Genomic DNA, 27,417 nt, shown 5'->3' on the forward strand with positions numbered 1-27,417 from the left:
GCTCGTGCTGCAATCATATCTCACTTGTGTATTGCAGCTTGGGTCCGTGTCCAGTTAATAATGGGGTCTATACACGGCGTGGCGCGCTCAGCGCGGAGTCTCTCAGCTCTGCTCAGACATGAAAGCGTCTCAACTCGGAATCGATTAGCAGCAGTATGCTCGTCCACGCAATACGCAACGGCCCGTAGGTCATTACACAACGGTCGTCCACGGAAGTCCCAGTCCGCCGCCGCAAGTAACAACTCGTCCAATCCCGCCCTATCATTTCCTTGTCTTGACGCCCAAGATGCGAAGTCCGCTCTCCTCTCCGCACGGTCTATCGAGTCAGGTCCCGAGCCGTCATACACAACCGGCCACCATGAACAGTTCCGCTGCGAAGACCCATTGCTGCTTGACTGGGGTGGTGTCCTGCCCGAATTTGATATCGCATATGAAACATGGGGTCAATTGAACGCAGACAAGAGCAACGCTATCCTCCTACACACCGGTCTCTCGGCCTCGAGTCACGCCCATAGCACCGAAGCCAATTCCAAACCGGGATGGTGGGAGAAATTCATCGGCCCCGGCAAACCTTTAGATACAAACAAGCACTTCGTCATCTGTACGAATGTCATCGGAGGCTGCTACGGCAGCACCGGGCCCTCGTCCATCGACCCCTCCGATGGAAAGAGATACGCCACCCGATTCCCCATCCTGACGATAGACGACATGGTGCGCGCACAATTCCGTCTCTTGGACTCGCTGGGAATTCAAAAGCTGTACGCCTCCGTCGGCTCCAGCATGGGCGGCATGCAGAGTCTCGCCGCCGGAGTGCTCTTCCCCGAGCGCGTCGAAAAGATCGTCAGTATCAGCGGCTGCGCCCGAAGCCACCCTTACAGCATCGCTATGCGACACACGCAGCGCCAGGTCCTCATGATGGACCCCAAATGGGCCCGCGGGTTCTACTACGACTCCATCCCGCCCCATTCGGGCATGAAGCTCGCGCGCGAAATCGCCACAGTCACCTACAGAAGCGGACCGGAATGGGAGAAGCGGTTTGGCCGCAAGCGCGCAGACCCCAGCAAGCAGCCTGCACTATGTCCCGATTTCCTCATCGAGACGTACCTCGATCACGCGGGCGAGAAGTTCTGTTTGGAATACGATCCAAACAGTCTGCTGTATGTCTCGAAGGCCATGGACTTGTTTGATCTGGGACAGGCACAGCAGACGGAGACGAAGAAGAGACGGGCCGAGTACGAAGCTAATATCGCGGAGGGAGGCAAGACTGTTGACGCTAGCAATATTGCCTGCAGCCTCACCCTCCCAGAGAAACCGTACGAGGAACAACCGTCTGTGGCCGCGTCTACGCCCGCCATGGACCAGTCCGTCGCTGGGGGTGCGGAAGCGCCGCCACAAGATCTCGTCGCTGGATTGGCGCCTTTGAAGAACCATCCCGTTTTGGTCATGGGTGTCGCCAGCGATATTCTCTTCCCTGCTTGGCAGCAGCGTGAGATTGCAGAGACGCTTCGGGCTGGTGGGAACGAGAAGGTCCAGCACATTGAACTTGGTGAGGACGTATCGATGTTCGGACACGATACGTTTCTGCTTGACTTGAAGAACATTGGTGGTGCAGTAGAGGAATTCTTGCGCTGATATCAATAGTGTCTACTCTATCGATAATAGGATCATCACTTATTTATATTGATGATTATAGTATATAAATGTAAAATCCAACGGATTAAATCCCACACCTAGATGATAATGATGCACTATTATGATGACGATGTAATTGCTTTTTACATAAATGAATAATGGTCACTGTCCTTGAATGCGCCAGTTTTATCCATGCCTCCAGCACCCGTCCTCCTAAGCAATGATAGCGATAGCTAATTTGAATTGTTCGTAATCTATGGGAGTTCTTCGTACTGCGGGTCACATTTAACACCCAAAAATAAATCCAAAATCAAGATCCAAGATACAAGAAACGACCAAGGGTATCTCAAAATTATACAACCCAATCACAATGCTAAAAATATAAACCAAGAAAACCTATGTAACGAGTGTCATTCCTTCCCCAACAAAATCTGTCTCCGTTCCCTATACCAACGCTCCAGACACGCCCGTCTCTGCGCCTGCGTCATGCTTTCCACGACAAGAGCAAACTCTGTGGCATTAGGGAACCCGAACCGCTTCGCCATGCTACAGAACTGTCTCTTCATCACGTCGCGAGGAGGATGATACTTGAAGCGTATCGACTTCCCATCTTTCTGAAGTTCGGTGGTAGAGGCCGCATTTGATCCGTCTTGAGAATCTCCAAAGACCTGGACATCATTATTCGAGCCCTCGCTGGCTAGTTCGGCGCGTCTGCTGAGACGTTCTTCGATCTTCGAGGAGCCAATGACTTCATTGTTGAGGTGGGTATATTCCACACCGGCACCGGCGAGGATGGCCTGAATGGGATCGTGGCGCTTGGGGATGGGGTATTGCTGGGCGCCTTTGGCATCTTCGGACTCACCGCGGATCATGGCGGCGAGTTGGCTCATGACCTCGTCATCGGTGTTTTTGGAGTCTTCGTGAGTTTGGGATTCATCCACGTCTATGTCCATTACCTGGACTCCGGCTCGGCTTTCGGCGACGTTGGTTTTGTTGACGATTTCGCGGAGGACGATGTTGTTATTTTGGTACTCGAAGAGATTGTTTAGTCCGAAGATTTCGCCCTTCTGGTCTTTCTTTTCTTGGACACCCTTGAAATAACGCCGTTCGGAACTTGCGTTGTACCCGATGTTTGCTTGTTGCTGCTTGTATATCTGACGCGCGTAGACGATCTCTTCGATAGTGCCAGCGGAGATTAGTCGGAATACCTCGACATCACGGACCTGCCCGATTCTGTATGCTCTGTCCTGGGCTTGGAGGTCGTATGATGGGTTCCAATTGGGGTCGACGACCACCACTTTGTTTGCGGATGTGATGTTCAAACCCACACCACCGGCACGGGTGGAGATCAAGAAGACGAATTGTCGGGGGTCGGAGTTGAACTCATCAACAGCTGTTGCACGGTCCTCATAGCTCATCGAACCGTCCAGGTAACTGACGTTGTAACTTGTGTGGTGAAACAGCATTTGCAACATCCTTAGCAGTCGGACGCTGTGAGAGAAGACCAAGACTTTATCTCCATTGGAATGCCACCACTTGAGGAGGCGGCGGAGAACCTTCCATTTACCGCAGAACTCAGGATTGGCGTAGTTGACGATGGAGTCTCTTGTTCGATAAAGCTGTTCCCACTTATCAGGTGAGGCAATTTCTAGCCATTCCCTGTCCTTGTCCTGCTTTTCCTTTGAATCGACTCCCTGCGGTATTAGAATCGCAAGATGATTGCTGAGTTTTTGTATAACATTCATTGCGGGAAACACATAGCTTTGCCATCGGAGTCCAGATTGTAGATATTGCTGACAGCACCATCCGGCCTTCTTTCTTGAACCGCAAGAACACAACTCAGAAGATTCCTTGATGTACCGGATGATATCACTGTCCAATAGGTTCTCATAGGCGTCTGATTGCGTTTCTGTTAACGGGCAAAAGACGACTCGGTCGATCTTCTTAGGAAGCTGATCCGCTATTAGGCTTTTCATGCGCCGAAGAAAGAACTGAGGAAGAAGGTTCTCGACCAACTTCTTGGCAGTCTTGCGAGCTTTGCTCAGTTCGTATAGTGTAGCATCATGCGACTGCCCTATCTTCAAAGGGTCAGAAATGGTTTTTTTCCAAGTTGTAACTGGACCCAATTTCCCGGGGTTTGTCCAGTTCAATAGCGTCCAAAGTTCTTCGTATTTGTTTTGAATGGCTGTCCCTGTTAATCCAATGCGGCAGAGAGCGTTGACTGAGTTCATGGCTTTGGTAGTTTCAGAAGTTCGTTCCTTGATGATGTGGCATTCGTCCGCTATCACGCAATCCCAATCTACCATGTTCACGGAATCCTTATTTTGAAGATAGGTACCGTAAGTGGTGATGAGGATCTCAACTCGTCCGGACCTCGCTGCGTGAAGAGCAAGCTCCTTGTTGTCTCCATGGTAGGTATCGACATGCCACCAGCCCCAACGAGTGAGTTCTGACATCCAGTTCTTGATCAAAGTACCTGGGCATACTATCAATGTTCGTGGGTACCATTGGTCTTTCCCACTCCTCCTCATTTTTCTCATCCTCTTGGCGTCTCTCTCATCGCCAGTCTTACCATACGCCGCGGTAAGGAACGCAATTACTTGCACTGTTTTCCCCAGACCCATATCGTCACCAAGGATGCCACCTTTCTGATAGACAAATAGTTCGTGTAAGAAAGCGGCTCCATCCACCTGGTACTGTCTAAGCCACTGCGCGATAGGAGCAGGAATTAACCCTAGAGAGTAAGGGAGAGTGATGTCTTTGTACGCACTGCACGGTTTTATATTCGTGAAGGCCGGTTTTTCTTCTAGGAATTCCAAGCGCTCATCATCGGAGAACTCAATATCTTCGTAGCCCGGGGGTAGCTTTAGCCCTGACTCCTTGAGATGTTCGGCCCTACGTTCGAACTGCTGTCGTCGCTTCTGTAAATAGTCCGGGAGTGTATACTCCATCAAGTCGTCTTCGGAAGGCACTTCATCACCATACTCTCTCAACGGCCGCCTTGGCGTGGGTCTCCCACCTTGTCTTGGACGTCTTCCTACAAACGACTCGGGGTGAACCACCTTAGGTGTTTTGGACTTGCGAGCACTCATGGAGGTACGCTTCCGCTTGAGGGCTTTTCGGTTCTTGAATGCTTGATAGGCAGCCTCGCCATCGTTGAAAGACGTGTCATCGCTGTCGGTTTGCACTTCTAAGTCTATTACGGGAGTAGGGTTGTTGAGAGGCGAAGACCGTTCTTCGACTGGGATTTCAGATTTCGGAGTAGGACGGGGCGTCACTTCTGACTTGGATGTTGTACCTGATAATTGGAGAATATTAGCTTCAACTTAGCTTAAGGATCGTAGTAGATGCGGAGAAACGTACGACTGAGGTCAGCCTTGTATGGCCTTGCCGGCCGTGAGACGTCCAGATCGTCATCATCGGAGCTGGCAGTGGTCGCGTCTGGATTTTCTAACTCCCATCCAGATCCCATATTATTCTCAGCAAGCTCAGTTCGTTGGGTCTTTCAGTGTTGTAGACGGTCAATGTGAGGGGACACGCGCGGGCGGCGATGAAGGCGGAGGATCTATATTACCCAATCGGGAAAGGAGCTCAATTCTTTCAAATTGATTTTTGTCGCCGATCCAAATTCCCCGCCGCCGTTATCGTCTCTTCTGCTAAAACCAGCCATTGTGCCTTTTAGTCCGGTTAACGCGAGGAAATACCTTTTGGGCTTCTCGGATATATATCTTCTGATCCGATTAGTTAACTGTCTTGTCAATACACGGTCGCTTTGTCGCCCGCTCTCCGAAGAACAAGTTACTAGATACTACGGAGTTCTAGACATATACAGTCGTTAGAAAGCCTTGAACCGACGAAAAAGTCGACGGCTCATCCCTCAATATGCCTCTCGATACTTCGACTACGTACCCCCTAACCAAACTGCGCCTCGATGGCCGCCGGTGGAACGAGCTTCGTCTTCTCCAAGCGCAGATCTCCACAAACCCGGCCAGTTCTGGTTCGTCTTATCTGGCCATGGGAAATACAACTATTATGTGCTCAGTCCATGGTCCTGCGGAAGGACGCCGAGGAGATGCGACCGGTGGTGCAGCAGGTTCTTCGGGAGCAGTGGTGGAAGTCGATGTCAACGTCGCTGGATTCGCGGGAGTTGATCGCAAGAGAAGGGCGGGAGGAAGCGACAAGTATGCATACCAACGCGATTGATACTAATGCTATTTATTGCTCATGAAGTATGCTAATCTGTTTTTACTAGGCAATCTTCGCGCATTGCAACTACTCTACGGGCTGCTTTCCAGTCTCATCTTCACACCTACCTTTATCCGCACAGTACTATCAGCATCCATGTTTCAGTGCTATCTGCCGATGGCTCTCTGCTTGCTGCTGCTATCAATGCTTGCACCCTAGCACTTGTAGATGCAGGTATCCCCATGCCAGGCCTACTCTGTGGTTGCACAGCTGGTATGAGTGGAAGTGCTTCTACTCCCCGTGATCCTCGAAACGACGAACTAGATCCGCTTTTGGATCTGTCTCTGCCAGAGGAGCAGGAGCTCCCCTTCCTCACCGTGGGCACTACAACCTCTGTCCCGGTGGGTGAGAATGCGATGGATGACGACGAGGAAGATATGAAAGTGTCCATGTTGAACATGGACTCGAAAGTGCATTGCACGTATGTCGAGACGATGCTTGCCGTTGGGATTGATGGCTGTAATCAGATTCGAGAGATCTTGGAGGGTGTCATCAAAGGGTCCAACAAGTTACGGTAGCCATGTATAGGTGATCGTGACGCGTTTCATGCGGGTCAGTGTTGTCCCTGTTAGACCTCTTATTATGAATAATGAAATATCTCTAAATTGCTTCGTTTTCCAGTGTTTCACTATCTACATAACATCATGACGCTAGTATGACCGCGGGAGTCTACTAGTACCAGCATCTGCACCCAACCGTATCTCGTCCGTGGCAACGGCACTCGAGCCTTCGAGCCTCTATCCGGAAACCTGGAGCCCTCCTTCGTTGACAATCTCGCCGCGATGTGTCATTACAGCCGGACACAAAGAGTTCCTAGACGATAGTTGGTATACCCTCCAACCAGGTTGCCAGACCTCGAAAACCGCATGATCTTCCTCGAGATTAATCGTTATACACGCTATCACAGATGACTCCGGGGACTCCAGCCAACCACGTGCATCCCCTTCTAGTCTTCCAGCGGTTTCCGATGTGCCCACTTCGAGGACCACGCCCCGTTCCTTGGATGAGGGCAGACATCCACGAGCCGTCCGGTTCTTTTACCCAATCTCCGTATCTGCTCGAAAATGAGCCAGAGGGGTAGACGTCTTCTTCGACGTCGAGAGCGACGAGCTTATCATGAATTCGTAGTTTAAACAGTTCCACAATTAACTTGTGGGCAAACCCGAGCATCTTTACTGTGAGGCCCTTGGTTAAATAGTTGTATGTGAACCTGACTTATTTCAGTGGTCTACCTTGATCCGACGAAATGAATTCGAAATCTTCTGCTTTGACATTGGAGAATTCGAGAATCTCATGCTCCCTATGTCGGTTGCATAGGAGGGTGGCAGCAAAAGTAGATTATCCGTCGTAATTCGAAATATTGGTACGGACGGGGGTTGGGGCAATGAATCGAGACATTATGGTATCGTTGAGGCAAAAGTTTGAAGGGAACTCTGAGAAGTTTGAGGTCAAAGCACCATCGTGTCGTATTGAGGTCCATAACGGAATATTCACAGTACAAGATGCTCTCGAAGGCGGCTGCTTCAACAGATGACCCTTGAGGATATTTAGATATCACCGGAGAGGGATATCTCTAGGCCCAACCCGTAGACTTTGAGTCTCCAATATACTTGGGAGCCTGTAGCAATCAAGCACCGCGCGACAGTACACCCAGATCGCCAGAAAGAGAATTAGTACTATGTAGAGAGATAACCTAAGGGAGGAGCGTACCCAAGTAGAAGTAAAACGTGCCGAATTCAATCGACTCTAGCATTCGAGCCGTGATAAGGCTCCATCGGGTGAAGGACCTGGACATATTCACAGGGAGGCCCAGTGAAAGAGACCTCGTTATCACTAAGGTCGATCTATTGAATAGGATTAGCTAATAGGTTTTGGGCTGTTAGGACGTCTTGAATTGGGTTCCACATGGTGCTTCTGCATTATCCTCGAATACAGCCTCAGACCTGGCTCTTCCCGAGTCGTTGACGACCGAGTATGTATATAAAATATATACACACATAGATACATACAGCTCGCATTAATTCTCCTAGCTAGATACAGGCGGTACTATCATGGTGTGGGTACCGTAGATAATCATCATTCTATCTAAGGCTAGCTTTCCCATGCCTCGCCCATGTGATCCAATTATGTGTTAACGTCTTGCTTAAGAATCTTAGAATTGATGCTAAGAACAGTGGAATCTCCTACTAATGATTGGGAGAACGGAGAAGGAAACCGATAACACCCATCACTCAGCCCGCACACGACTCAAATCCTACTCAGGCAACTCGCAGTCCGCGGGACCAAGAGGCGTCCAGGGCAGTACAAGGAGTAATAGGACTATCCTTTGTCTACTCCTACCATTTTATTTATTGCTTCCCAGTGGCTGGCAGTCTGGGCTAGCTCTGAAGGTTGAACTCCCAAGCTTGGTTGATCCATCAACCAAGCAGTATCTTGTGTTTCATTTCTATACATTCACTTCAAGATCAACAGTGAAAACTTCTTCCTCCATCCTCTGGCTTCTTTACCTTCATCCCCTGGCTTCATATTCCCTACCTTCCTGAATAAAAGGCCAGGCATGGAACAGATTTCTCTAAAGCCACGGCAAGTCAATGGCCTAGCATGGGCAATCAGCCAGGAGACATCAAGTATAAAGGGGGGTATAATAGGAGATTGGTGTGGACTAGACAAGACCCTCCTAGCTCTCTCTCTAGTATATATATGACTAGAGAGCGAAATAACAAGCCTACACTGATCCTATGCCCTGTGGGGTTCTGCAGAACTGGATCAATACGGTACGGATGGTGTTGGGGCCTTTGTTGGGCCTGAAAGTCTTCTATGGCTCTTCAGTGCATACCGGAGATCAGATACGCTAGGATTTGACTATTAACAATGTCAACGAATTGATTGCATTCTTAGATAAATGCGATTTCGAAGACCCCTCTACCGGCACAACAGTTGTACGTTCAACTTATTCTACTTTTACAAAGAGACCCCTTGTGCCCTTGAACACGAATGAAGATAATGAGAAGGACTCTAATATTAATATGACTCAGAAATCAGATGCAGGTCATTATCACAAGACAAATTTAACCGTGTGATCTGTGACGAGGGATATGCCGTCAAGACAATTAGGGCTAAAGTACATACATCAATCAGTCGCAACCCTCAGAGCCACATATAAGTGGTTTCTTTCCGCAACACCTATGTCGTTTTGGCGACGCTGTGTCAATGGACTCGAAAGGCAAAAAAAAAAAAAAAAATAATTATCATTGGAGATGACATTCCGCCTGGACGGATCATGACCATTGATCTCAAGTTGCCAACAAAGATACAGTCGCGGCACGATCTTGCATATAGTGCACTTATTCCCTTGCTGAAAAAGGGTGAGAAGAATTCTGAGGGCACCGATAACATTCAGGGAGTCGCTGGCAAAATAGACTGGAGCATCTTCCGGATTCTTACACATCTGGCATTCTCGCCAATGCTATACGACTTTATAACGTCGGTGGCTAAGGAGAAGGGGTTTTCTGCCTACATAGCAAAGCACCTAGAACGTCCTGACCTTGGCTTTTCATTCTTCTACGCATATACACGAAAAGACACCCGAGTACTGGTGCCTCCAACTAGAGTTGGACAGGCGATCTACCTTGCCTCAGAATCCGCAAAGCTTCGCTACCTGGCCCGCCTTTTCGAAAAAGAAGGTCTTCGCTCTTTCTATACCATATGTTGTTATCCGATCCCCGATGACAGCTGATCAGCGGAACGAGGCAGTTGCAGCATTCTCTGCGTCTATCTTAACCTCATCTACCCGCAGCGGGTATGGGGAGGGGAGGGGAGGGTACTTCACTCTAGTATATAATATATTTTATGATGTTTACAGCCTTTCAATATCTATTATATAAAGTAATGTATTTTCGGGGTCGTGTTAAAAGGCCCGCTAAATAGCTAGAAGAACCCACTTTCCGGGCCAGAGCGAATCCCCTATCAACAAATCTGCTCAATTCCGCGCGCAACATAGCCTTCTGATTGGCCACTGCAGGGATCGTATAGTATGGGAGGTTTACTCCTCTCGTATTATCACTGCAGCGTTGGCCCATTTTCTTGTCTGCCCAAGACATCAATGAGGCCATTCGAGCAGGAATGGCATCCTGTAACATGGCGGATCCAATTCAACGAAAATCCTGCCTTATGACTATTCTGATACCCTTCCATAATGGCCCTGCCCTGCCGTCTGATAAAGGATTCATTTCCTTTTTCTTCTCTTCTTTCTTTTGTTCTCTCTTCGTATTTCTAAAACCCAAGTCCAGTTCAGTAGAATTGTTCAGCACTGCCGTGACTGGGTATCCAGTACTACCCGCGAGTTGACTGACTTCTTCAATCCCCAGATCTTTTCCTTCTCAGACCCTCCACAAATAATATAAACCATCATGGTAGCCCACGGCGACATGATGATGGACATGTCCATGGCCACAGCAACATCCACAGGAGCCATGAGCTCGAGTACGGCCTCCCACTCAATGAGCATGGGAGGTATGCACGGCGGCTCAAACAGCTGCAAGATCTCAGTACGTTAACTATCCACCGAAGTCCCTAATAATCACATAGAAACCCCAAACAGCGAACAGAAAACTAACAAAGAAATCCAGATGTTATGGAACTGGACCGTCAAAGACGCCTGTAAGGACTCCAAGATGAACAAGAAGCCCTAACCCCCAAACAAAAACCATCAATCCACCAACAAACCACCCACTAACCCAAACCAAAAGGCTTCCTCTCCAAACAATGGCACATAACCTCCAACGGCATGTTCGCCGGCTCCTGCATAGGCGTCATCCTCCTAGTAATCTGTCTCGAATTCCTCCGTCGCGTTGGCCGCGAATACGACGCCTTCATCCTCCGTCGCGCCCGTCTCAGAGCCCAATACCTCACCGTGCAATCCCAACCCTCAACCCCAGCCGCAGCCTCAGACGCGGAAGATGTCGCCACAGGCACAAAAGCCTCTTCATCTGCGCAGCCTTCCGCGGGAAAGGCACCCAATTGTCCGGCCGCTGATGTCCCCGTCCGACCTACTCTCGTTGAACAGCTGATCCGCGCCCTCATGCATATGTTGCAGTTTGCTGTGGCGTATTTTATCATGCTGCTTGCTATGTACTTTAATGGGTACATTATTATTTGTATCTTTATTGGGGCGTTTTTGGGTTCGTTTTTGTTTACTTGGGAGCCGTTGCAGTTGGGGAAGGAGTAGGTTGGCCCCTTTTTCTTTTCTTTCTGTCTTTCTTTCTTTGTGCCCTTTGTGTCCTTTACCTCCGTTTTATATCCTCTTTCAGTATGTGGCTTGTGGGATGTATGCTGATAATGTCTACAGGAATGATGCCCTCGCTGTGACGAAATGCTGTGGATGATTTAGTGTGGTGCGAGGAAATGCTGGTTTTGAATGTCGTTCTGCTTCTGATATCCATTTACCTATACAGATATTCGATGTATGGTGATGCTAATGACAGGGTTTCTCTTTTTGCTACATGTCTATCAAGTGTGTCTTCATGCCTATGGTACAATTGAATCTACCACTTTTCACGAGATCCCTGTTCAGCTCCGGTATAGCTTGGGTAGACTAGATCCATATAGATGAAAGTCTGCGGTAGTACGCTGCGTAGTATTCGAGTTGGAGAGATGCTTGAATCTAGATAAGTGTTCCTGACAACCTGGGAAGAATGTGAGACGTCCTGGTTATATAACCTAACCAGGGTGTATCAAACAAGGTTGAATGACTTAGGGCTGCGGCGGACCAGGGATACGATTACGAGGGTTAAGTCAGAACCCCACCATGGCGAGCGGGGTTCCCTTTCGCGTCTACTAACTTGGGCCAGGCAACCAGAATTTTGACATATTTGTATACTAGCAATACTCATTATTGATTGCACCATAAATCTAAATTGAAGGGGAAGAATAGGTCATGAAGATGATGAAGGTTGGCAATATGTCGATAGACACTCTAGATTACACCGCGCAAGGAAAACAGGATACCACCGTTACCCCGTAGCACACTCAAGGGAAACGAAAAAGCCACAGGCCGTTTTTAATCCATCCCATAAGGTCAGGCATTCAAGGTCAGCACTTTTCCTCTCACAAATTGGCTTCCTTATTGTCCTCCTCTTGACATATTTACAGCTCACCACAGTCAACGATGGTGGGCTTGACGTTAGAGCGGAGAGCTCCAGAGTTGCTGCCAAGGGCCTCAATCTCCTTGACAACATTCATGGACTCCGCATCGGCAACCTCGCCGAAGACAACGTGCTTGCCATCGAGCCAGGAGGTCACAACGGTGGTGATGAAGAACTGGGAGCCGTTGCTATATGGAGAATTAGTGACTACCAAAGCTAATGGACATGAGCTAAAGACAACTTACGTGTTGGGGCCAGCGTTGGCCATGGAAAGAAGACCGGGCTTGTCGTGCTTGAACTTGAAGTTCTCATCAGGGAACTTCTCACCGTAGATGGACTTACCACCAGTGCCCTGTGAACTGTTAGTTGGCATCAACTCCAAACTGGGGCAGATACGGCCGCAAAAAGAGCGTATACTTACGTTGCCACGGGTGAAGTCACCTCCCTGGAGCATAAAACTGGGGATGACACGGTGGAAGGTGGAGCCCTTGTAACCAAAGCCGTGTTTCCCGGTGCAAAGCTCACGGAAGTTCTTAGAGGTCTTGGGGACGTCATCCTCGTAGAGGTTGAAGTTGATGCGGCCAACCTTCTCTATACGCAACAGTCATCGTCAGTAAGTGTTGAGAATGAGATGGGATTATAGAGAGGGATTGGGGGGTGAAAAGTGCATTCCCTGGGTTCACGGCATCCCAGACGTAGACGAGGCCAGATGGGAGAGGGGTAAATTCAAATTTCCCACAAGGCACCATAACAGCAGCGAAGGAGAGCAGGGAGACTTACTGGCGCTGGTGCCCACAGGGGCGTACTCAACATCAAAGAATGCCTTGGTGTTTACCATTGTTGCGGTTGTTTGATGAAATTGACGAAGAGAGAGGAAAGAGGACTGATTGCAATTGAAGAGAGGACGAGAAGCGAAAGACGAGCAAAGTGGGGTTGTTGTTGACTTCAGGCTTCGGGAGAACATTGTTGCTGGAGGGGCACAAGCGGGACAACACGGACAAGGAAATTCTGCGGGGCCCAGAAACCACTCCGTTAGCCGATACGCGCCAAACATGCAACCCAGCCCGGTGTGGTGGCCTCAGGCCGCCATATGGTTGGTTGGCCTCTCCCTTAGCCTGGGGGTGGACTTTGGGCTAAGGGATTGGAAAGGAACAGCATTGGATGGAAGCAACCAGACCCAACGCCGTGGCCAATTCATCTCACCGGGACTTTAGGTAATCTTTTCTACTTACAGTTCAGATATACAAGGCAAACTGCGACAAATTAACACGGACGAGTTGCGGGTGCGTGGTTGCGTGGAAAGCAATGGAACCAGAGTGGTTAAGGAAAAATATCCAAGCAAAGAAAGCTCCCGGAAGCTCTGGATTATATAATCCTCAATTGCAGGCTTCGAGAACTTCCAAGACTCTAATGGAAAAATCTTTGGTCCGGAAGCTAAGCTACAGCTCCGTTGAGATCACGTGAAGAGACAGGCATACCGCTACTCCGTACAGTCCACACTATTGGGTCATTGCATGCCACTCGAACGTAACACAGTCCCACACACTTGGCTGATCTCCTTCAAAACCTGGACCTATTCCCAACCAGTGGCCTGATACGATAATAGATCCTATAACAATGGAAGTGGAACAAGATTGCTTGCTAGATTGCTATGGTCGAAACCCCTTAGACAACACTTGTGCTGTCCGGCAAAGATGAGTAAAAAGAGAAAACATGAGGATCAAAGAATAATAGCAAGAAGCAGAAGACGTTGAGAAAGTCAGAGCGCTAATCGAGCAATAGTGGCACAGAAGTGAGCCAATGGTACATAATGAACACAGAAGGGTAGAACAAAGGTAAGCTAAAATAAAATAAAATAGAGTACAAAAATTCCATATAGCATTAATATGATAAGAAAAAAAGAAGGTCATAATACCACCCAGTTCAACACTCATTTCACATGGTTGCTCGTGGTCATGCATGATAACTGCAAGAAAGAAGCTGCAAAATCAACAGTTGTGAGGGCGCGGTCAAATCAAGATAATGTACGCAGCTTGGTTGGGCTGTCGCGGATGAAGTGAAGATATAGATAGAAGGGTGAAAAGGAAGAGAAGATGAAACAGAAAGAACAACAAGAGGAAGAAGAACGTTGAACGAGAAGAAAGTGCTAAAGCCCCCCAAGACTGAATATGAAGGATGCACGACTAGCGGAAGTCATCCTCGGATTCCTCTTGATCCACCGGATCTAGTCGTTGAACCAGCTCCTTTGTCTCCCTGGCGACCTCAAAAGCTATAGGTGGGAGTTTGTTTATAATGACCTGAACCTGTTCGGCGCTAGTAGCTTCCTCGCCCTCAGTTGCTGTCCCCATTAAACGGGCCCTATACTGGTCCAATTTCTCAATGATTGGCCCAGCGCGCTGTCGAAGCACCGGGTTGGCCTCCGGTTTATGGATGAAATGCTCCGTGGATGAGGAGACGTTGGTAACGATGGAAGAGATGGCAGAAACGTGGGTGCGTATGGTGGTCAGGCCATCCTCAGCGCGGATACTGGCAACAAGAGCTTGAATTGATTGAACCAGTCCTTCTGTCTGGTCTTCGACGTAAAGCTGCAGACAATATTAGGCATTACACTGTAAATGGTATAATCGGAGGTATACTGACCTTGAGCTCCTGAAGCTCGTGATCTCTAGAGGGTCCGGGGTAGCTGGTCTTAGTGGCTGCTGTCATTCCATTGGCAGCATGAGACTCCGTATGGTTACGAGAGTGATTAGATGGAGGACTCATGGCGCTGTAGACAGACCCATTGTTACTGAACCTGCCATGGCTCGGCGCAACACTAAAGTAATCGGGGGATTTCATGTGAGCCAGCTGTTCCTCATCGTCCTCGTTAAGGTCGCCTGCTGGGGAAGGTTGGATCTTGACAAGGCGGATGAGCTCAACAACAGCAGTTGATAGATGCGACGCAGCGGCATCCAGAAGAGAGACTGGCGAGAGACCGCATGAGCTAGCGAAGTTCTTAGATGCAGTTATAAGATTATTCGCCGTCGCAGAGACTCTCCGAGTAGCCTTGGTGTGGGAAGCTGACAAGCTATCTTCGCGATCAGAAGCCACTTCGACGTCACGGAGGACATGACGGACGGCGATGACAACTGATTTAATCTGCTGCATCACCAGATTGTAGTCGTCGAATCGTGCAATCCGAAGTAGTTCATCGATGGAAATCTGGAATTTTGTCACATGAACATCCTTAACAAGACCATCTTCTTGCAGAAATGCGTTATCTTTTGCGATCGCGTTGACATCTGAACGGAGTTCTATGCCCGTTGAGGATGCTCGCAGGTGTCGTAACTGGGTCTTCGCCTTGGCATACCGGCTTTTCCACTGCTTGACCTCCTCTTCTAGTCTGTGAACCTCACTGGACAGCCGCTCTTCGTGTTCCCATCTCGAATGGCTCTGTTCCGATAAGGCCTTCATTTCCGTGAGAAAGCCAGCTGCTTCTCGCTTCACTTCCTCCGTGACTTGCTGTTGCTCCTGAAGTTCGGCCTGCAAACTTTTGTGCTTGATTTCAAGGTCAGCAAATCGAGCCTGCAGTTCGGCATCCCCAGCACCCTCTCGGGATGCGCCATCAATTTGACTTCGTAGCTCTCTTTCCATAGCATCATGCTCCGTCCGAACTTTATCCAGCTCCGTCTGCAATGAACTGTTCAGGTCCTCCGCCTTGGAGATCTTGCTTTCTAGATCCGACTTGAGATCCTCCCAATCCTTACGTTCAGACTCACCAAGTTGGGCTTTCTTATGCCCTTCCTGGTATTTGGACAGCTCCTCATCTTTTGCCTTTAATAAATCCTCCAGCTCATCTACCTTAGTCTGATCGCCATGATGCTTAGAGAGCTCCTCATCCTTTGATTTTAGTAGCTCCTCGAGCTTGTTCACCTTCTCCTGGAGCACTGACACCTGGGACTGGGTGTCCGCCAACAGCTTTCGTTCACCCTCTCCCAGAGTCGTCGTAGTTCCTCTCCTGCTTTGCAGAACCGCATCCAAGGCGAAAGCATCACTCCGCGCGTCATAGTCATCGTCTACACCAGTCATGTCGTCGTCATCCTCCACCATAGTACTTTTATTGGGCACAATCGTGTTGCTCTGGAACGATTTCGCCATGGGGCCGTGGTCGCCATTGACAGATGGCGGCCCGCCTAGGGATCCTTGCCGGGGAGGAAATACGCCGCTCATAGGGCTGCCGGGAGGACCTCCTGATGGGTAACCCCTCCGCGGCGGGCCTCGAGACTGTGAACGAGGCGGAGGGTATCCCCCGGGACCGTACCCATTCGGCGAAGGATAACCGTTCGATGGGTGCCCACGGAAACTAGGAGCTGGGCTTGCTCTGCGGGATTCTTTCTCCGGAAATTGGGGGAACCGTCGCTCCAACTCAGTGTAGACATCCGTAGCCAGATCTCGAAAACGGACATGCTGCAGCGACGCTAGTTTTTGGCGAGCCTGGTTGCGCTTTTCATGGAAATCTTGTCGGGGCGGTAAGAATGGAGGGACGTCGGGACGAGGAGGACGGTTGGGAGAAGGCATGGCTTGTTGCCGTCGACGTAGTTCGTCGTACACGTCAGTGCTCAATTCGTGGAACTGGGTCGCTGATAGTCTGAGTAACTTGTCCCTGGCTTTGCTTGGCCTGCCATTTCGGTCCTCTCGATAAGGTGCGCTAAGAAACCTCTTCAAGACAACATAATGATTTCTTAGGATCTCCTCCATCTGGCGGTATCGCTTACTACGTTGATCCGACAATGTGCCGTCGCTCGACCGCGCCGCGACAGAGGTCGGCGACGGCGGGTTTCCCGAGTCGCTCATCCGTCCTGACAATGTCCCATTTGGTAACTCAGCGCCATTTGGCCCATTAGCAGCACCTGAAATCGGAGGTGTGGCTAGGTTACCGCGACTCGATAAAGTTGGCGAGAATGGCCCGTCCGGCTTCTGGTATTGATTGATCCCAGACCAGTCACTACCGTCCACTGAGACAGGCGACATAGTCCCTGAATGACCATTCATAGGGGGTCACAATGACGGCAGTCGCGTCGCTCCTGCAGCCGCTCGCTCGGGGCAACCCTTCACCTCCTTAGTATAGCGGTCCTGCAGATATGCATTCGAGATCTCGAGGGATTGCGATCACAAGAGGGCGATAGGCAGAGCCGAATGGCGAAAATAAGGATAATTTAATTGGTGGCTGACGATATCGGGGAGGACTCTTAGGCTGTCCGGAGAATAACAGCGAATGGTTTTGATAATGTGAAAGCCAATAGACAATGCAACAATAGAGATAAGGACAGTGCGTAGACCGACGGAATTAATGGCAGAATAGCAGACAGATAACAAAATCCCATAGACGCACACAGCCGGATAGAACAAAAAGGATATATCACATAAAATAAAAATTAAAAAAAGGACAAAAGTTAAGGGCACGAACGCAGCCAAGTCAACAGCCACAGGAGCAAAGTCCAACGTCCCGAAGTCCAAAGGAGTGGAGGACCGATGGGGACTGGGGACGGGCGGAAGAAGGGAGAGAACGAGACAACGAGCGTGAGAAACAGACAGACAGACCCAGACCAACATTGAAACGGAAATGATAGTATTTTACACTTAGTACGGCCCGAGAAAGAGAGTCAGGTATGCGGCACGGGGTGTATGCTACCTTACTGTACTGTAGTAGGTGCCTTAGGTACGGATCGATATGACTATAACCACAACAGAGGAAGCAAAAGAAGGGATGGATATTAAAACATACGGCTTTACTGTGGTCCTCAGAAATACCTAGATAGGGATACTTTTACGGAGTACATATATGTGAATTGATGACCCCTGCTCCATGCATCCCTGCTCCCAAGATAAGCCTTACATAAGACTGTATTCAACCACACCAATACGTACAGTACCGGGCATTACGGAGTACAAGTATGTACATCCATTCATCAGCTCGGGCGTAGTTTTAGTTCCACCACCCGCAGGAACAGATCAATTAGTGCCGCTGTGGCGGTGCTCTTGTACGCATCACTTTTCCCGAATAAATTCACCGCCCTACTCCGTAGAATCCGAGGATTCCTGAGACAACAAGGAAATTCACCGATTGCCAATAAATACTCTGTATCGCCTCTTTCATTCCTTCACTTTGGACCACCATGCATTTCTCACTTTGAATACGATTGAGGTTCGAGGTTTACTGGGGGTTTAGTTGTTGAAAGTTGGAGCCTGAGGCGGGAGTCCAGACCGTGGCTCCAAACTCTGTTCCGCCCAACTAGTTATTTCGCTAGACAACGTGCCCCATACTCCGGATACCTAACCAATACAATACAACTGATCTTTAGGGGTTATACATACACTTAGGAGTAGGTATTCACAGGCCCTAGTAGGCATCAAGAGAGGGCTATTATTAACAGTTGTATTCCTTGGGTTAATGTTCTGTCTATTTCAATATACATACATCTGAGAAGTATCATTTCTTAGCCTTTCCAATTAACATGCCTGGTCGGCTTATCCCTCCTTTGCTTAATCTTTATTTTTCCCTTTTTCTTTTTCTTTCTTGTTATTGCATTGAAGTCGTTTTTTCTATCATGTTCATTTCCCCTGCGTGCCAAGAATGGCGACGAGCATAATCCCATACTCCGCTTATTGGTCGTCACATGGACAGTAACGTTAAAACCGAAAAGCATACAATAGCCTCCAAGGAGTCAAAAGATGCGTGACCCTACACACAAGGGCCTTTAACCAAGAACCATAGGGTATCATTGAATATACAAGGAATGCGGGGAGGAGAGTCAGGAAGAGGGTCTGCTACATAGCAGCGGGATTGGCGGTAGTGTGTCACGAGGCAGCGAAAGGAACAAATGGCCACCTAGACCCTCGTTCATTTCGAACTCGTCATAGTCAATCCCCGAGCAGCGCCAACAGCGGCCGAGACGGGAGTTGATGACCGTGTAGGAGCGCTACTGCGATTGTGCGCCATGTGCGCACGGACAAGATGGCCGGCAGCAAGTGCAGAGCACAAGCTCAGTTCGCCTGCAAGCGTAGCGGCGGCAACAATCCGTGCAAGTTGACGGGCGTTGTCGCCAGGGTTGGTGGGGTGGGAACCGCGCACACCGAGTAGGTCAAGCATAGCGGACTGTCCTTCAAGAATCGTACCACCACCAATGGTTCCGACCTCGATTGAGGGCATTGACACGGAGATCTGAAGGTCACCATTGAGACTGGGAGCATGACAATTAGTACACTGATGTGAATCGTGAACATTGGCAACCTGTAACTTACTTTCTCATAGTAGTGATGCAGCTACTGCTTTCCACATTCTGCGCAGGGTCCTGACCAGTTGCCAAGAAAATGGCAGTGACAATGTTCGATGCGTGCGCGTTGAAGCCACCCAAGCTTCCAGCCATTGCACTTCCGATCAAGTTCTTGCTGGTGTTCAATTCGACCAGCGCGTCAACGTTACTCTTGAGCACACTCTTGACAACATCACCAGGAATGATGGCCTCTGCTACAACTGACTTGCCACGTCCATCGATCCAGTTAAGAGCAGCAGACTTCTTGTCTGTACAGAAATTACCAGAGATGGTGATGGTGGCCATGTCATCAAATCCACATTCTGTAGACATCACATGAAGCGCCTTCTCAACGCCCTTGGAGATCATGTTCATACCCATAGCATCGCCGGTCGTTGTCTTGAAACGAATATACAGGTATGTACCAGCAAGAGCGGTTTTCATAGTCTGGAGACGAGCAAAGCGGCTGGTAGAGTTGAACGCGGCCTTCAAGATACTCTGACCCTCCTCAGAGTCAATCCAAACTTTTGCAGCGGCAGCGCGTGCCAGGGTAGGGAAACCAACACAGGGACCACGAGTCATACCATCGCCGGTGAGGACAGTCACTGCACCACCACCTGCATTGATAGCCTTGGCACCACGGCTGGCACTTGCTACCAATACACCCTCAGTGGTAGCCATGGGAATAAAGTAGCTTTGGCCATCGATAGTAAGAGGTCCAGCAACTCCAAGGGGCAGAGGCAAATATCCAATAACGTTCTCACAGCATGCACCGTGAACCAACGTATAGTTGTAGTCCTTGTAAGGGAGTTTCGAGGCCTCCAAAGAGCTTGTAACGGCAGACGTAGCCTTGGTCCTAGATACCACAGCCCTTCTGATCTTGACTGCCCTCGTGAAGGCATCAACGCGGCTCATAAGGTCTTCATTTTCCATGGTCTTCTCCAAAGCATACCCTGGAATCTTGCCTTGCAAGCAAAGCTCAATCAGATCCTCGTCCGACAAATAGGGCGCCCGCTTTTCCTTCAGGAATACTTCACATTCCTCTGCACTTCTCTTCGAGCTGTCTGCATTCAAATCCACCTTGGGGTAAACCTTCGGCTCGACGGCCTTGGGTGCAGGGGCAGCCTCGGGTTCCTTGATACTCCACCGTGCCGCGTTGAAAAGGTAACCATTCAATACGATGCTCAGGGTGAGCGCAGCAATAATCCATTTGCTGATGACCGGGTCCTCGACGCTCTTCAGTAAACTTTCAATCACGCGTCCACCAACAGCATCCAAGAGTTGATCAGTGTATTCAATGTCAAAGGATTGGCTATCTCCTGGCGCAGCATAATGGACTGAAGGATACTCGAGCTTGTACTTGATTGGTGGAATGACAGTCACAACAGTTTCGGTCATCTGGCTCTTCGCAGTCACGTAGATCGAATCAAGACCGTTTTCAGCGACCTTGAAAGGGTCAATTGGAGTAGGCGCGAGCACATTGGATACCCGGGAGAGTAACGGAACAGGGCCCAGAGCGGAATTCCGGAAAGGAATGGCAGACAAGTTCACCACATTAATCAAGACGAAACCTCCAACCATGAGAATCTTGAAACGACGCACATTGCTTGACTTGATTTTCCTTCCGAAGATGCTGGTGTCACTGTTTTCCGAGCCATCCTGAGGCCAATCATTGTTTGAGGCCACATTTTCGGCGACACGGTGCGTAATACCATCCTCTTCCAAAGCTTTACGGAGCGCAATGTGACGCTTAATGCGAGTGATTTCAAGCTTGATGCAAAGAATAGTCGTGTAGAAGGTAAATAGCAGGAGGCAGTCGAAGAACAGAATCCAAGCAGCCAGGAAACAGAACTGTTTCAGGCCGCCTTGCACCCCCGAAGCCGCGCCAGCAACAAGGATAGCGATCTCAATACAGTAATCCCGGACGATCTCAAAGCCCTGTTCCCTGATTGCGGTCTGGATCGAGTCTTGGATGGACTTCGCAGTGGTCGGGCTCGATTGGCTGGAAGGACCAGCACCACCTCGGCGCTTGTTGTCAGCCGAAGCATTGAGCACAGCCCGAGTAAGGATAATCGGCTTTTCGAACCCAATGGTGACAACGAGGAACGGGAGTCCTTCCGACAGGAGGAGCACGTTGATGGGAACACCGAGTTTAGTCGTAACGAGGAGACCAAACAGGAATGCGAAAGCGCCAGTCAGAAGAACCGTACCCGCGAGCCAAAACTTCGAGCCCAAGCGCCTCATAGAGAAGAAGAGGGAGACGAAGCTCAGATGCATCGACAGGTAGCCCAGAGTCATAATGACAATATCAATCGTTTCGGCATGCTGATGTGTGTAAGCAACAACACGAGTATTGAGGGCCAATGGGTAGTACCTTGATCAGATCCACGAAAGAACTCCATGCATCTGTGAGCCAGAGTTTAACTGTCCGGGGACCAGTGGCGGGTCCACGGGCCGCCCGCATAATCCATTTCTTTTGTTCACCGACATCCTCGTCGGCCGAGGAGTCGGGAATCTCCTGCACCGCTTTCAGGAACTGAGAAACCTGAGCATACGGAAGAGTGAACGCGAGAGACGAATCATGAGAAAACGGGGAGAATAGATTTGGAGTATGAGGAACTTGTTGCGCAGAAGCGTTGGCGGGTATTGGAACTTCATCGGCAATGGGACCAGTAGCATCAGACCTAGTAGAATCCGGGAAGACAAAGGTGGTCAATGCAAGATGCTGAGCAGCCTAGTCCAGGAATACAATGAGTATTCAGATGCATGTATTGCGGAAGGAAAATGTTTCTTACCTCGACGTCGACGGGGTTCAAGGAATCTTCGACCTGCCATTTCCAGGACGTGCTTTCTCCCAGGCGAAGATTCCTGCCTCCCTGAAGGAGTGTATCCACATCAACCTGACCAGCGACACTCTTGGGGTTCCTAATGCTATCAAATATGCTCCCTTCGATCAACCCGACATAAGTTGTACTAGCGAGCAAGGCAACCACGACGATTGTGTGGATCGGATGAGCACATGCCCGGCGGGAAATGGATTGCAAGCCGCCGGCGACCTGGCGCTTTAACCAGTTCGGTTGGGTGTCACCCTCAGCGTCAGTTGCACGCCACTTTCGAGGGATCAAAGTCGCCGCCATCTTGGGTGTGGTCGAAGGCAACGAGTTCGACAAAACAGAGAGGGCGGTGAGGGCCTCGTGTCGAGAGAAGTTCTGCTAAATCGACGGTCCGGAGGGAAAAGAACGTCTCCGCAGGATAGACCGCCCGACTTGTCTCAGACTTCACTCAAGCCTAATATAGACGGGTTGTCCCAATGGTGAAAACTTCTCCACAGCCGTCGGACAATCGCATGGAGGGAGAAGAAGGAAAGGGGGTCGGTAGCGGGTTTGTTGGGGCTCTAGGGGCAAAAAAGGATAGGCAGCGGTCAGTTATTTATTCCGTACAACTTTTTTAGGGGAAAGGGTCCGGTGGATCACGACACCAACGTACCTAATTGACAATTAAGAGAGAGGAAGCCCCGTCCAGTGCGGAATATCTTTTCAGATAAAAAGGATGGCACACTTCAATTCCTCTTCCCAACTGGCGAATTCTTTTTAAACTCGGCCCCTGAAGAGTTGAAAGTTGGGACGAGCTCCAGCTGAGGCCACACAAAACGCGCGCTGGAATTAAGTAAACCCGGGGCTTTCGCCGCCGATGGAAAACTGTAGCCAATGAGGATGAAGTTGGGCGGATATATTACCCTCAATACATGGAAGTACCAAGGTTGGTGGTGGTAGGTAACAAGATTCAATACTTTCCCCCCTGTTGAAGAAGGTTGGTTGAAAGGTAGAAAGAATAAATCGGACAAGAGAAGAAGAAATTAAGGAAGAAAGAGAGAAAGAAAGAAAGAAAGAAAGAAACTGCGTGAGGAAATGGCGGAGAGATCATATAAGAAATTCCCCAAAGGTAAGACGGGAGCTGACTAGAGAATTTCCCTCTTAGTTTACAGTACTAGTTAGTTTGGGTGGTTTTTTCTTGACCACCGGCTTATCGGGAACCCACCGAATACCACCCAGACTAAACGGATCTAGTGACTTTTATAAACCCTGAGAGGGTCATGTTGAGGTCAGAGAGTACCATTCGGTGAAGCTCTTTTATCCTCTTCCTGGCCTCTTCGTTTCCCGAAAAGATTAAGTACACTGGGGTATCGACTATTCTATAGGGCAAGGTTCTTACCCCTCGCAGAATCATTGCATACCTAGCAGTTCAACCAAAAAAACAGGGTTCTGTCCAGATCGCAATGAGCTGGAAACACAACCCCAATGGCTGTCATTGCCGATGAATCGTTTGTCCCACCATAAGTCCCGGCGTCCCTTGGGTAGAAAACCAATAAGGGCCGGATTTTTTGAACCGAAAACAGGTGTTCGACTTTCCATACTCCGTATACCCAAGTCCCTTATAGGGTTCAAAGTTTGTAGATCCATAGATCATGGATATGCCATTCTAGATATTATTCTATGTACTGGTTTCTATGAGGGAAAAAGAAAAAAAGAAATCCAAAAAAACCGCATGACCAAAAAATAGACAAAAAAAAAACACATAACGTTCCGATTCCGATGTCAACCTTTGACTACCTAGGTATGTACTTGTGAGAGTCAATTCTTATGTAACTGAAAAGACGGTTCCACCTTTTGCCATGGTATCCCAGCAAAGTCACCACTGAACAGCTTTCAAGCCTGCCTCCCAGTCCTCTTCATCTCGGGTTCCAGTGGGACGGATTAATCCAAGTGGGCACAAAGCCAAGGGGCTTGCTTTTGTGTATATTATATAACAATAAATTACTCCATCCTTTGCAATCCACTTGAGGAGTCTTGATCCGTCGGAGATAACACGATACCCACATTCTCATCTAATCAATCTCTTCATCTCCCTCCAATCATCCCTCCTATATGGTCCAGCTGGAAAGTGAAGACCCCCATCTAAGTGTATTTCTTATCTTTGAAATTTAGTTGCCTGGTATATTCGGGTATTGTACCACAAGGAAGAAACCGATTCACTGAAGAAAGACGAGAAATAAAGCTGGAGGCCCGAACCGGGGGTTGGCAGAAGAGCAACTGTGCCAGCTGATCTAGATACGAGACAAATAATGGTAAAGGGTGGCTGACCTTCTCAATTGGACTGGAGTTGCATCCAAACCAACGTCGGTTGGCACAAATCCATCAGTCATTGTGCAATGTCACTCTCTACGATTGTGCCACGGGATGAACAATACAAGTTGGTCATCGACAATGGAACCCTCTAGATACACTGATAGGCCGAAAGACGCGTCTGACTTGGGGACCAATTGATCCAGAGAAACAAGCGAGCCGAAGACCAAAACAATGAATACCGATTTTTTTGTGGAGATTCTTGTCCGCGCCAAGCACCTTGGAAAGGAATGCGAGGCCGAACGAGGACTTCTAGCACCGATGCCGGATCGGGCTTAAGCAGACGCTATCCATCCATATGCGTGAAGTCTTTCTTATGGTCTAGTGGTCAAGGACAGACTGTCATTCTGTTACTTTATAGACAGGCGGCAACGTTTCCAACATTAACACAATTGAAGATCAGAGTACACCTACATACGGCAGCGAAAGGATAATATATACTCCCTGCTACTATTACTAGTATTGATCGACAGAGCATTAGATTGCATTATTTTTAACTCTAAGCCAGCTTCTGAAGAAGTACCTGTCGTGGCTGTCAAGGCAGGTTGCGTTGTTTCCATTCGCGCCGTCCCCTCCAAAGTGGGGCTGAAGAGATGTCTTGCCAATATGTCTCGGCGCTTGGACGCCCAATGTCTGTGGTAATACCCTAAGTTTTCCCTGTGCCTCGATATACTTAGTCTGCAGGTGTCTAGCTCTGTTTCAGATTTGGCAACGGATGGACTGTGCCGCCTTAAAGCGTTAATCTCGAGATCTCAGTGAAGGACTTCGATCTTAGCGCTACGGTACATAACCATGGCCAATGAGTGATGTCGATGCTCCCATTGTTTGTCTTTCTGCAACACTGGGATTACCATGCTATCATGCCCAGGCTCATGAGACCATGGGAGCCTCAACCGCTGCAGGTAAGCGCCGCTACTATTTAGAGGAATGTTGCGCAGATGGAACGAGTCTAAGGGCTCCTGAGACTCCAGGATACCCTATCGTGTTGGTCCAAATTTAATGGATCTCTGAGGAGACTAGATTAATGGACGAGGGGTGCCTGATTCGCATACTCTCGTAACACATCGAGAAGCAGATTGTGCCTGAGCGATGACGTCGAGTGACCTATTCATTGGTTGTGGTCATCTGCACCACACTTTCCTTTGGAGTTTCTAAATATTTTGGCGCTGCGTAGGGGTCTGCTGTTACTATTGATATCTCTATAGACTCTTCCTTATCCGTTCTGTTTCGAGTGCCCCCTTGTGGGCACCGCAAGGATCCCTATATTCCACCGCTATTGATTGATGGAAACTTGCTTGAGAATCCTCATTGGCAAGCCAGAGTAGGGTCCCCCAAAGAACACTTTCATTCATGTGTATTTATTGTCAATACCCTTCGGTGAATACCCGATTTCCCATGTCTCATTGTTGAAAACTCGGCATTGTCCCCCTTGGAAGGTATATCCAGGAATTGATTGTTTTGTTTCTCCAAGATAATCCAATTGTATCCAAAGAAAACAAAGGGAAATTCGGAAAAGAAAGAGAGTCCTAAGACATTATGAGTATTTAAGCCGTGTTAGTATTCCCTAGTTGCTCAATATATTCTCACTAATTCATGGCCTAGGCTGATTTTGAAATCCATATACTCCGCTGGCCGGTATTTGTTACATTCTTTTTCTGAAATTTAAGCCAACAACAACTGCAAAGAAGCATCCAAAGCATGAATCTCAAGCTCACTACCTGGAAAAGCGGCCTGGGGCTGCTTTCTTTCCTCTTCCTAACCCCAACTGTCGTCGCTCATTCATGGGTCGAACAGCTCATGGTTATCGCACCGAATGGCACCTTTGTCGGCTCTCCAGGGTATTCAAGAGGGAACGTACTTCGCTCTGACCCTGGATACAGCGACTCTAAGATGCAAAATTTGGTCCCAGACGGTCGCAATGAGCTACTCCCAACTGATTTGCTGTGTAAGAACACCCAACAGAAGCAAGTACAGTCCGAAGGGAGCCCAAGACTGCAGGCAAGCGCTGGCGCTGCCATTGCCCTCCGGTACCAGGAAAACGGCCATGTCACACAGCCGGGGAATCAGCTGGGGAAGCCTGAAAACCGTGGGACAGTATACGTATACGGAACAACAGAACCGAAAGAAGATGAGAAGATAATGGACGTGCACAAGGTATGGAATAAAGATGGTACCGGAGGCGACAAACGTGGTGTGCTCCTGGCAACGCGAAACTTCGATGATGGCCGCTGCTATCAGGTCAACGGCGACAGTATATCAAAGCAACGCCAATCGGAATTCCCTCATACCGCAGATCAGTTAATGGGTGTCAATCTATGGTGTCAGTCAGACATTGCGCTGCCATCTAATGCACCATCCGGGAAGCCATACACTCTCTACTGGGTCTGGGACTGGCCTACACTTCCTGGTGTGGACCCGAACTTGCCCAAAGGAAAGCAGGAAATATACACAACCTGCATTGACGTTGATGTGGTAGCTAATACAGGGGCCCAGTCGCATGTGGCGGCAGGTTATGTCAAGGATCAATCCTTGAATAACGCTGCCATCCCATCCCAGCTTGCAGACATCTTTGGCTCTGGCGCTTCTTCTGGGTCTGCGCAAAGCTCGCCGATAGCTGGAGTCTCGATGGCACCTAGCGGCCATGGGCCCGCGGCGCCAAGCTCTTCGCAAGCAGTCATAAAATCCAGCAGCTCTTGGTCTTCACCTACCGTGGCAGCGACTCCTACATCGCCTGTCCAAGACCCAATGGCTCCACAAAGGGTAACAGTAACATCTTTCGTGACAATGATGAAGACTGTCTTTCCTGGCTGTTCCGCTAGTGCGAGCCCCCAGTGAAGAGAGATGCAGAAAGTGCCCCTTGCATCTGGATATTTGCGGCTTGATTTGGAATTTCAGCTTCTGTTGGTGGTTGGCTGGTTTTGG

At 49.2% G+C, this 27,417-nt stretch overlaps 10 protein-coding genes across 10 annotated transcripts; 5 read left to right on the forward strand and 5 right to left on the reverse strand.

Moving 5' to 3' along the window:
• Nucleotides 1-60: 60 nt before the first annotated feature.
• Nucleotides 61-1,632, forward strand: F9C07_8878 (homoserine acetyltransferase; the record flags this gene model as incomplete). Its single annotated transcript, XM_041286523.1, has 1 exon — nt 61-1,632. One exon carries the CDS (start codon nt 61-63, stop codon nt 1,630-1,632), a length of 1,572 nt encoding a protein of 523 aa, XP_041148066.1.
• A 213-nt stretch (nt 1,633-1,845) lies between these two features.
• Nucleotides 1,846-5,104, reverse strand: F9C07_8879 (putative DNA excision repair protein; the record flags this gene model as incomplete). Its single annotated transcript, XM_041293212.2, has 3 exons — nt 1,846-1,865; nt 2,411-4,930; nt 4,996-5,104. 3 exons carry the CDS (start codon nt 5,102-5,104, stop codon nt 1,846-1,848), a joined length of 2,649 nt encoding a protein of 882 aa, XP_041148067.2.
• Nucleotides 5,105-5,514: 410 nt separating this feature from the next.
• F9C07_8880 (exoribonuclease complex, subunit Rrp41) lies at nt 5,515-6,395 on the forward strand (the record flags this gene model as incomplete). The annotated part of the gene is made up of 2 exons (XM_041293205.1): nt 5,515-5,813; nt 5,885-6,395. The coding sequence occupies 2 exons, from the start codon at nt 5,515-5,517 to the stop codon at nt 6,393-6,395; spliced, it is 810 nt and encodes a 269-aa protein (XP_041148068.1).
• A 364-nt stretch (nt 6,396-6,759) lies between these two features.
• On the reverse strand, nt 6,760-7,047 carry F9C07_8881 (uncharacterized protein; the record flags this gene model as incomplete). The annotated part of the gene is made up of 1 exon (XM_071511835.1): nt 6,760-7,047. The coding sequence occupies one exon, from the start codon at nt 7,045-7,047 to the stop codon at nt 6,760-6,762; it is 288 nt and encodes a 95-aa protein (XP_071364564.1).
• Nucleotides 7,048-8,737: 1,690 nt separating this feature from the next.
• On the forward strand, nt 8,738-9,710 carry F9C07_1692829 (uncharacterized protein). Its single transcript, XM_071508320.1, has 2 exons — nt 8,738-8,903; nt 9,007-9,710. Exon 2 carries the CDS (start codon nt 9,158-9,160, stop codon nt 9,611-9,613), a length of 456 nt encoding a protein of 151 aa, XP_071364565.1. The 5' UTR covers nt 8,738-8,903; nt 9,007-9,157; the 3' UTR covers nt 9,614-9,710.
• A 37-nt stretch (nt 9,711-9,747) lies between these two features.
• On the forward strand, nt 9,748-11,438 carry F9C07_2285224 (Ctr copper transporter family-domain-containing protein). The gene is made up of 4 exons (XM_071510748.1): nt 9,748-10,424; nt 10,506-10,536; nt 10,626-11,100; nt 11,225-11,438. The coding sequence occupies exons 1-4, from the start codon at nt 10,287-10,289 to the stop codon at nt 11,259-11,261; spliced, it is 681 nt and encodes a 226-aa protein (XP_071364566.1). The 5' UTR covers nt 9,748-10,286; the 3' UTR covers nt 11,262-11,438.
• A 264-nt stretch (nt 11,439-11,702) lies between these two features.
• F9C07_2285225 (peptidyl-prolyl cis-trans isomerase) lies at nt 11,703-13,343 on the reverse strand. Its single transcript, XM_041293213.2, has 5 exons — nt 13,253-13,343; nt 12,801-13,028; nt 12,442-12,611; nt 12,266-12,372; nt 11,703-12,208 (listed from the first exon to the last, which is right to left on the reverse strand). Exons 2-5 carry the CDS (start codon nt 12,982-12,984, stop codon nt 12,022-12,024), a joined length of 648 nt encoding a protein of 215 aa, XP_041148070.1. The 5' UTR covers nt 12,985-13,028; nt 13,253-13,343; the 3' UTR covers nt 11,703-12,021.
• Nucleotides 13,344-17,798, reverse strand: F9C07_2285226 (cell polarity protein). The gene is made up of 2 exons (XM_041293214.2): nt 14,661-17,798; nt 13,344-14,605 (listed from the first exon to the last, which is right to left on the reverse strand). The coding sequence occupies exons 1-2, from the start codon at nt 17,049-17,051 to the stop codon at nt 14,204-14,206; spliced, it is 2,793 nt and encodes a 930-aa protein (XP_041148071.1). The 5' UTR covers nt 17,052-17,798; the 3' UTR covers nt 13,344-14,203.
• A 1,102-nt stretch (nt 17,799-18,900) lies between these two features.
• F9C07_8886 (hmg-CoA reductase) lies at nt 18,901-22,449 on the reverse strand (the record flags this gene model as incomplete). The annotated part of the gene is made up of 4 exons (XM_041293215.1): nt 18,901-19,240; nt 19,302-21,637; nt 21,687-22,046; nt 22,108-22,449. The coding sequence occupies 4 exons, from the start codon at nt 22,447-22,449 to the stop codon at nt 18,901-18,903; spliced, it is 3,378 nt and encodes a 1,125-aa protein (XP_041148072.1).
• Nucleotides 22,450-25,940: 3,491 nt separating this feature from the next.
• Nucleotides 25,941-27,330, forward strand: F9C07_8887 (uncharacterized protein; the record flags this gene model as incomplete). Its single annotated transcript, XM_041286525.2, has 2 exons — nt 25,941-26,048; nt 26,098-27,330. Exon 2 carries the CDS (start codon nt 26,194-26,196, stop codon nt 27,328-27,330), a length of 1,137 nt encoding a protein of 378 aa, XP_041148073.1. The 5' UTR covers nt 25,941-26,048; nt 26,098-26,193.
• Nucleotides 27,331-27,417: the final 87 nt, after the last annotated feature.

The sequence above is a fragment of the Aspergillus flavus genome, chromosome 5 (assembly GCF_009017415.1).
Source record: "Aspergillus flavus chromosome 5, complete sequence".
NCBI lineage: Eukaryota > Fungi > Ascomycota > Eurotiomycetes > Eurotiales > Aspergillaceae > Aspergillus > Aspergillus flavus.

Excerpts from the sequence above, each read along its gene's own strand:
- F9C07_1692829 (XM_071508320.1), top strand. The coding sequence starts at position 9,158 with ATGACCATTGATCTCAAGTTGCCAACAAAGATACAGTCGCGGCACGAT.
- F9C07_2285224 (XM_071510748.1), top strand. The coding sequence starts at position 10,287 with ATGGTAGCCCACGGCGACATGATGATGGACATGTCCATGGCCACAGCA. Across the intron at positions 10,537-10,625 it reads CTGGACCGTCAAAGACGCCT|GCTTCCTCTCCAAACAATGG; the intron begins GTAAGGACTCCA and ends CCAAACCAAAAG. Across the intron at positions 11,101-11,224 it reads CCGTTGCAGTTGGGGAAGGA|GAATGATGCCCTCGCTGTGA; the intron begins GTAGGTTGGCCC and ends TAATGTCTACAG.
- F9C07_2285225 (XM_041293213.2), bottom strand. The coding sequence starts at position 12,984 with ATGTTCTCCCGAAGCCTGAAGTCAACAACAACCCCACTTTGCTCGTCT. Across the intron at positions 12,612-12,800 it reads CCCTGTGGGCACCAGCGCCA|AGAAGGTTGGCCGCATCAAC; the intron begins GTAAGTCTCCCT and ends TGTTGCGTATAG. Across the intron at positions 12,209-12,265 it reads GCCAACGCTGGCCCCAACAC|CAACGGCTCCCAGTTCTTCA; the intron begins GTAAGTTGTCTT and ends TTCTCCATATAG.
- F9C07_2285226 (XM_041293214.2), bottom strand. The coding sequence starts at position 17,051 with ATGAATGGTCATTCAGGGACTATGTCGCCTGTCTCAGTGGACGGTAGT. Across the intron at positions 14,606-14,660 it reads ACGAGCTTCAGGAGCTCAAG|CTTTACGTCGAAGACCAGAC; the intron begins GTCAGTATACCT and ends TATTGTCTGCAG.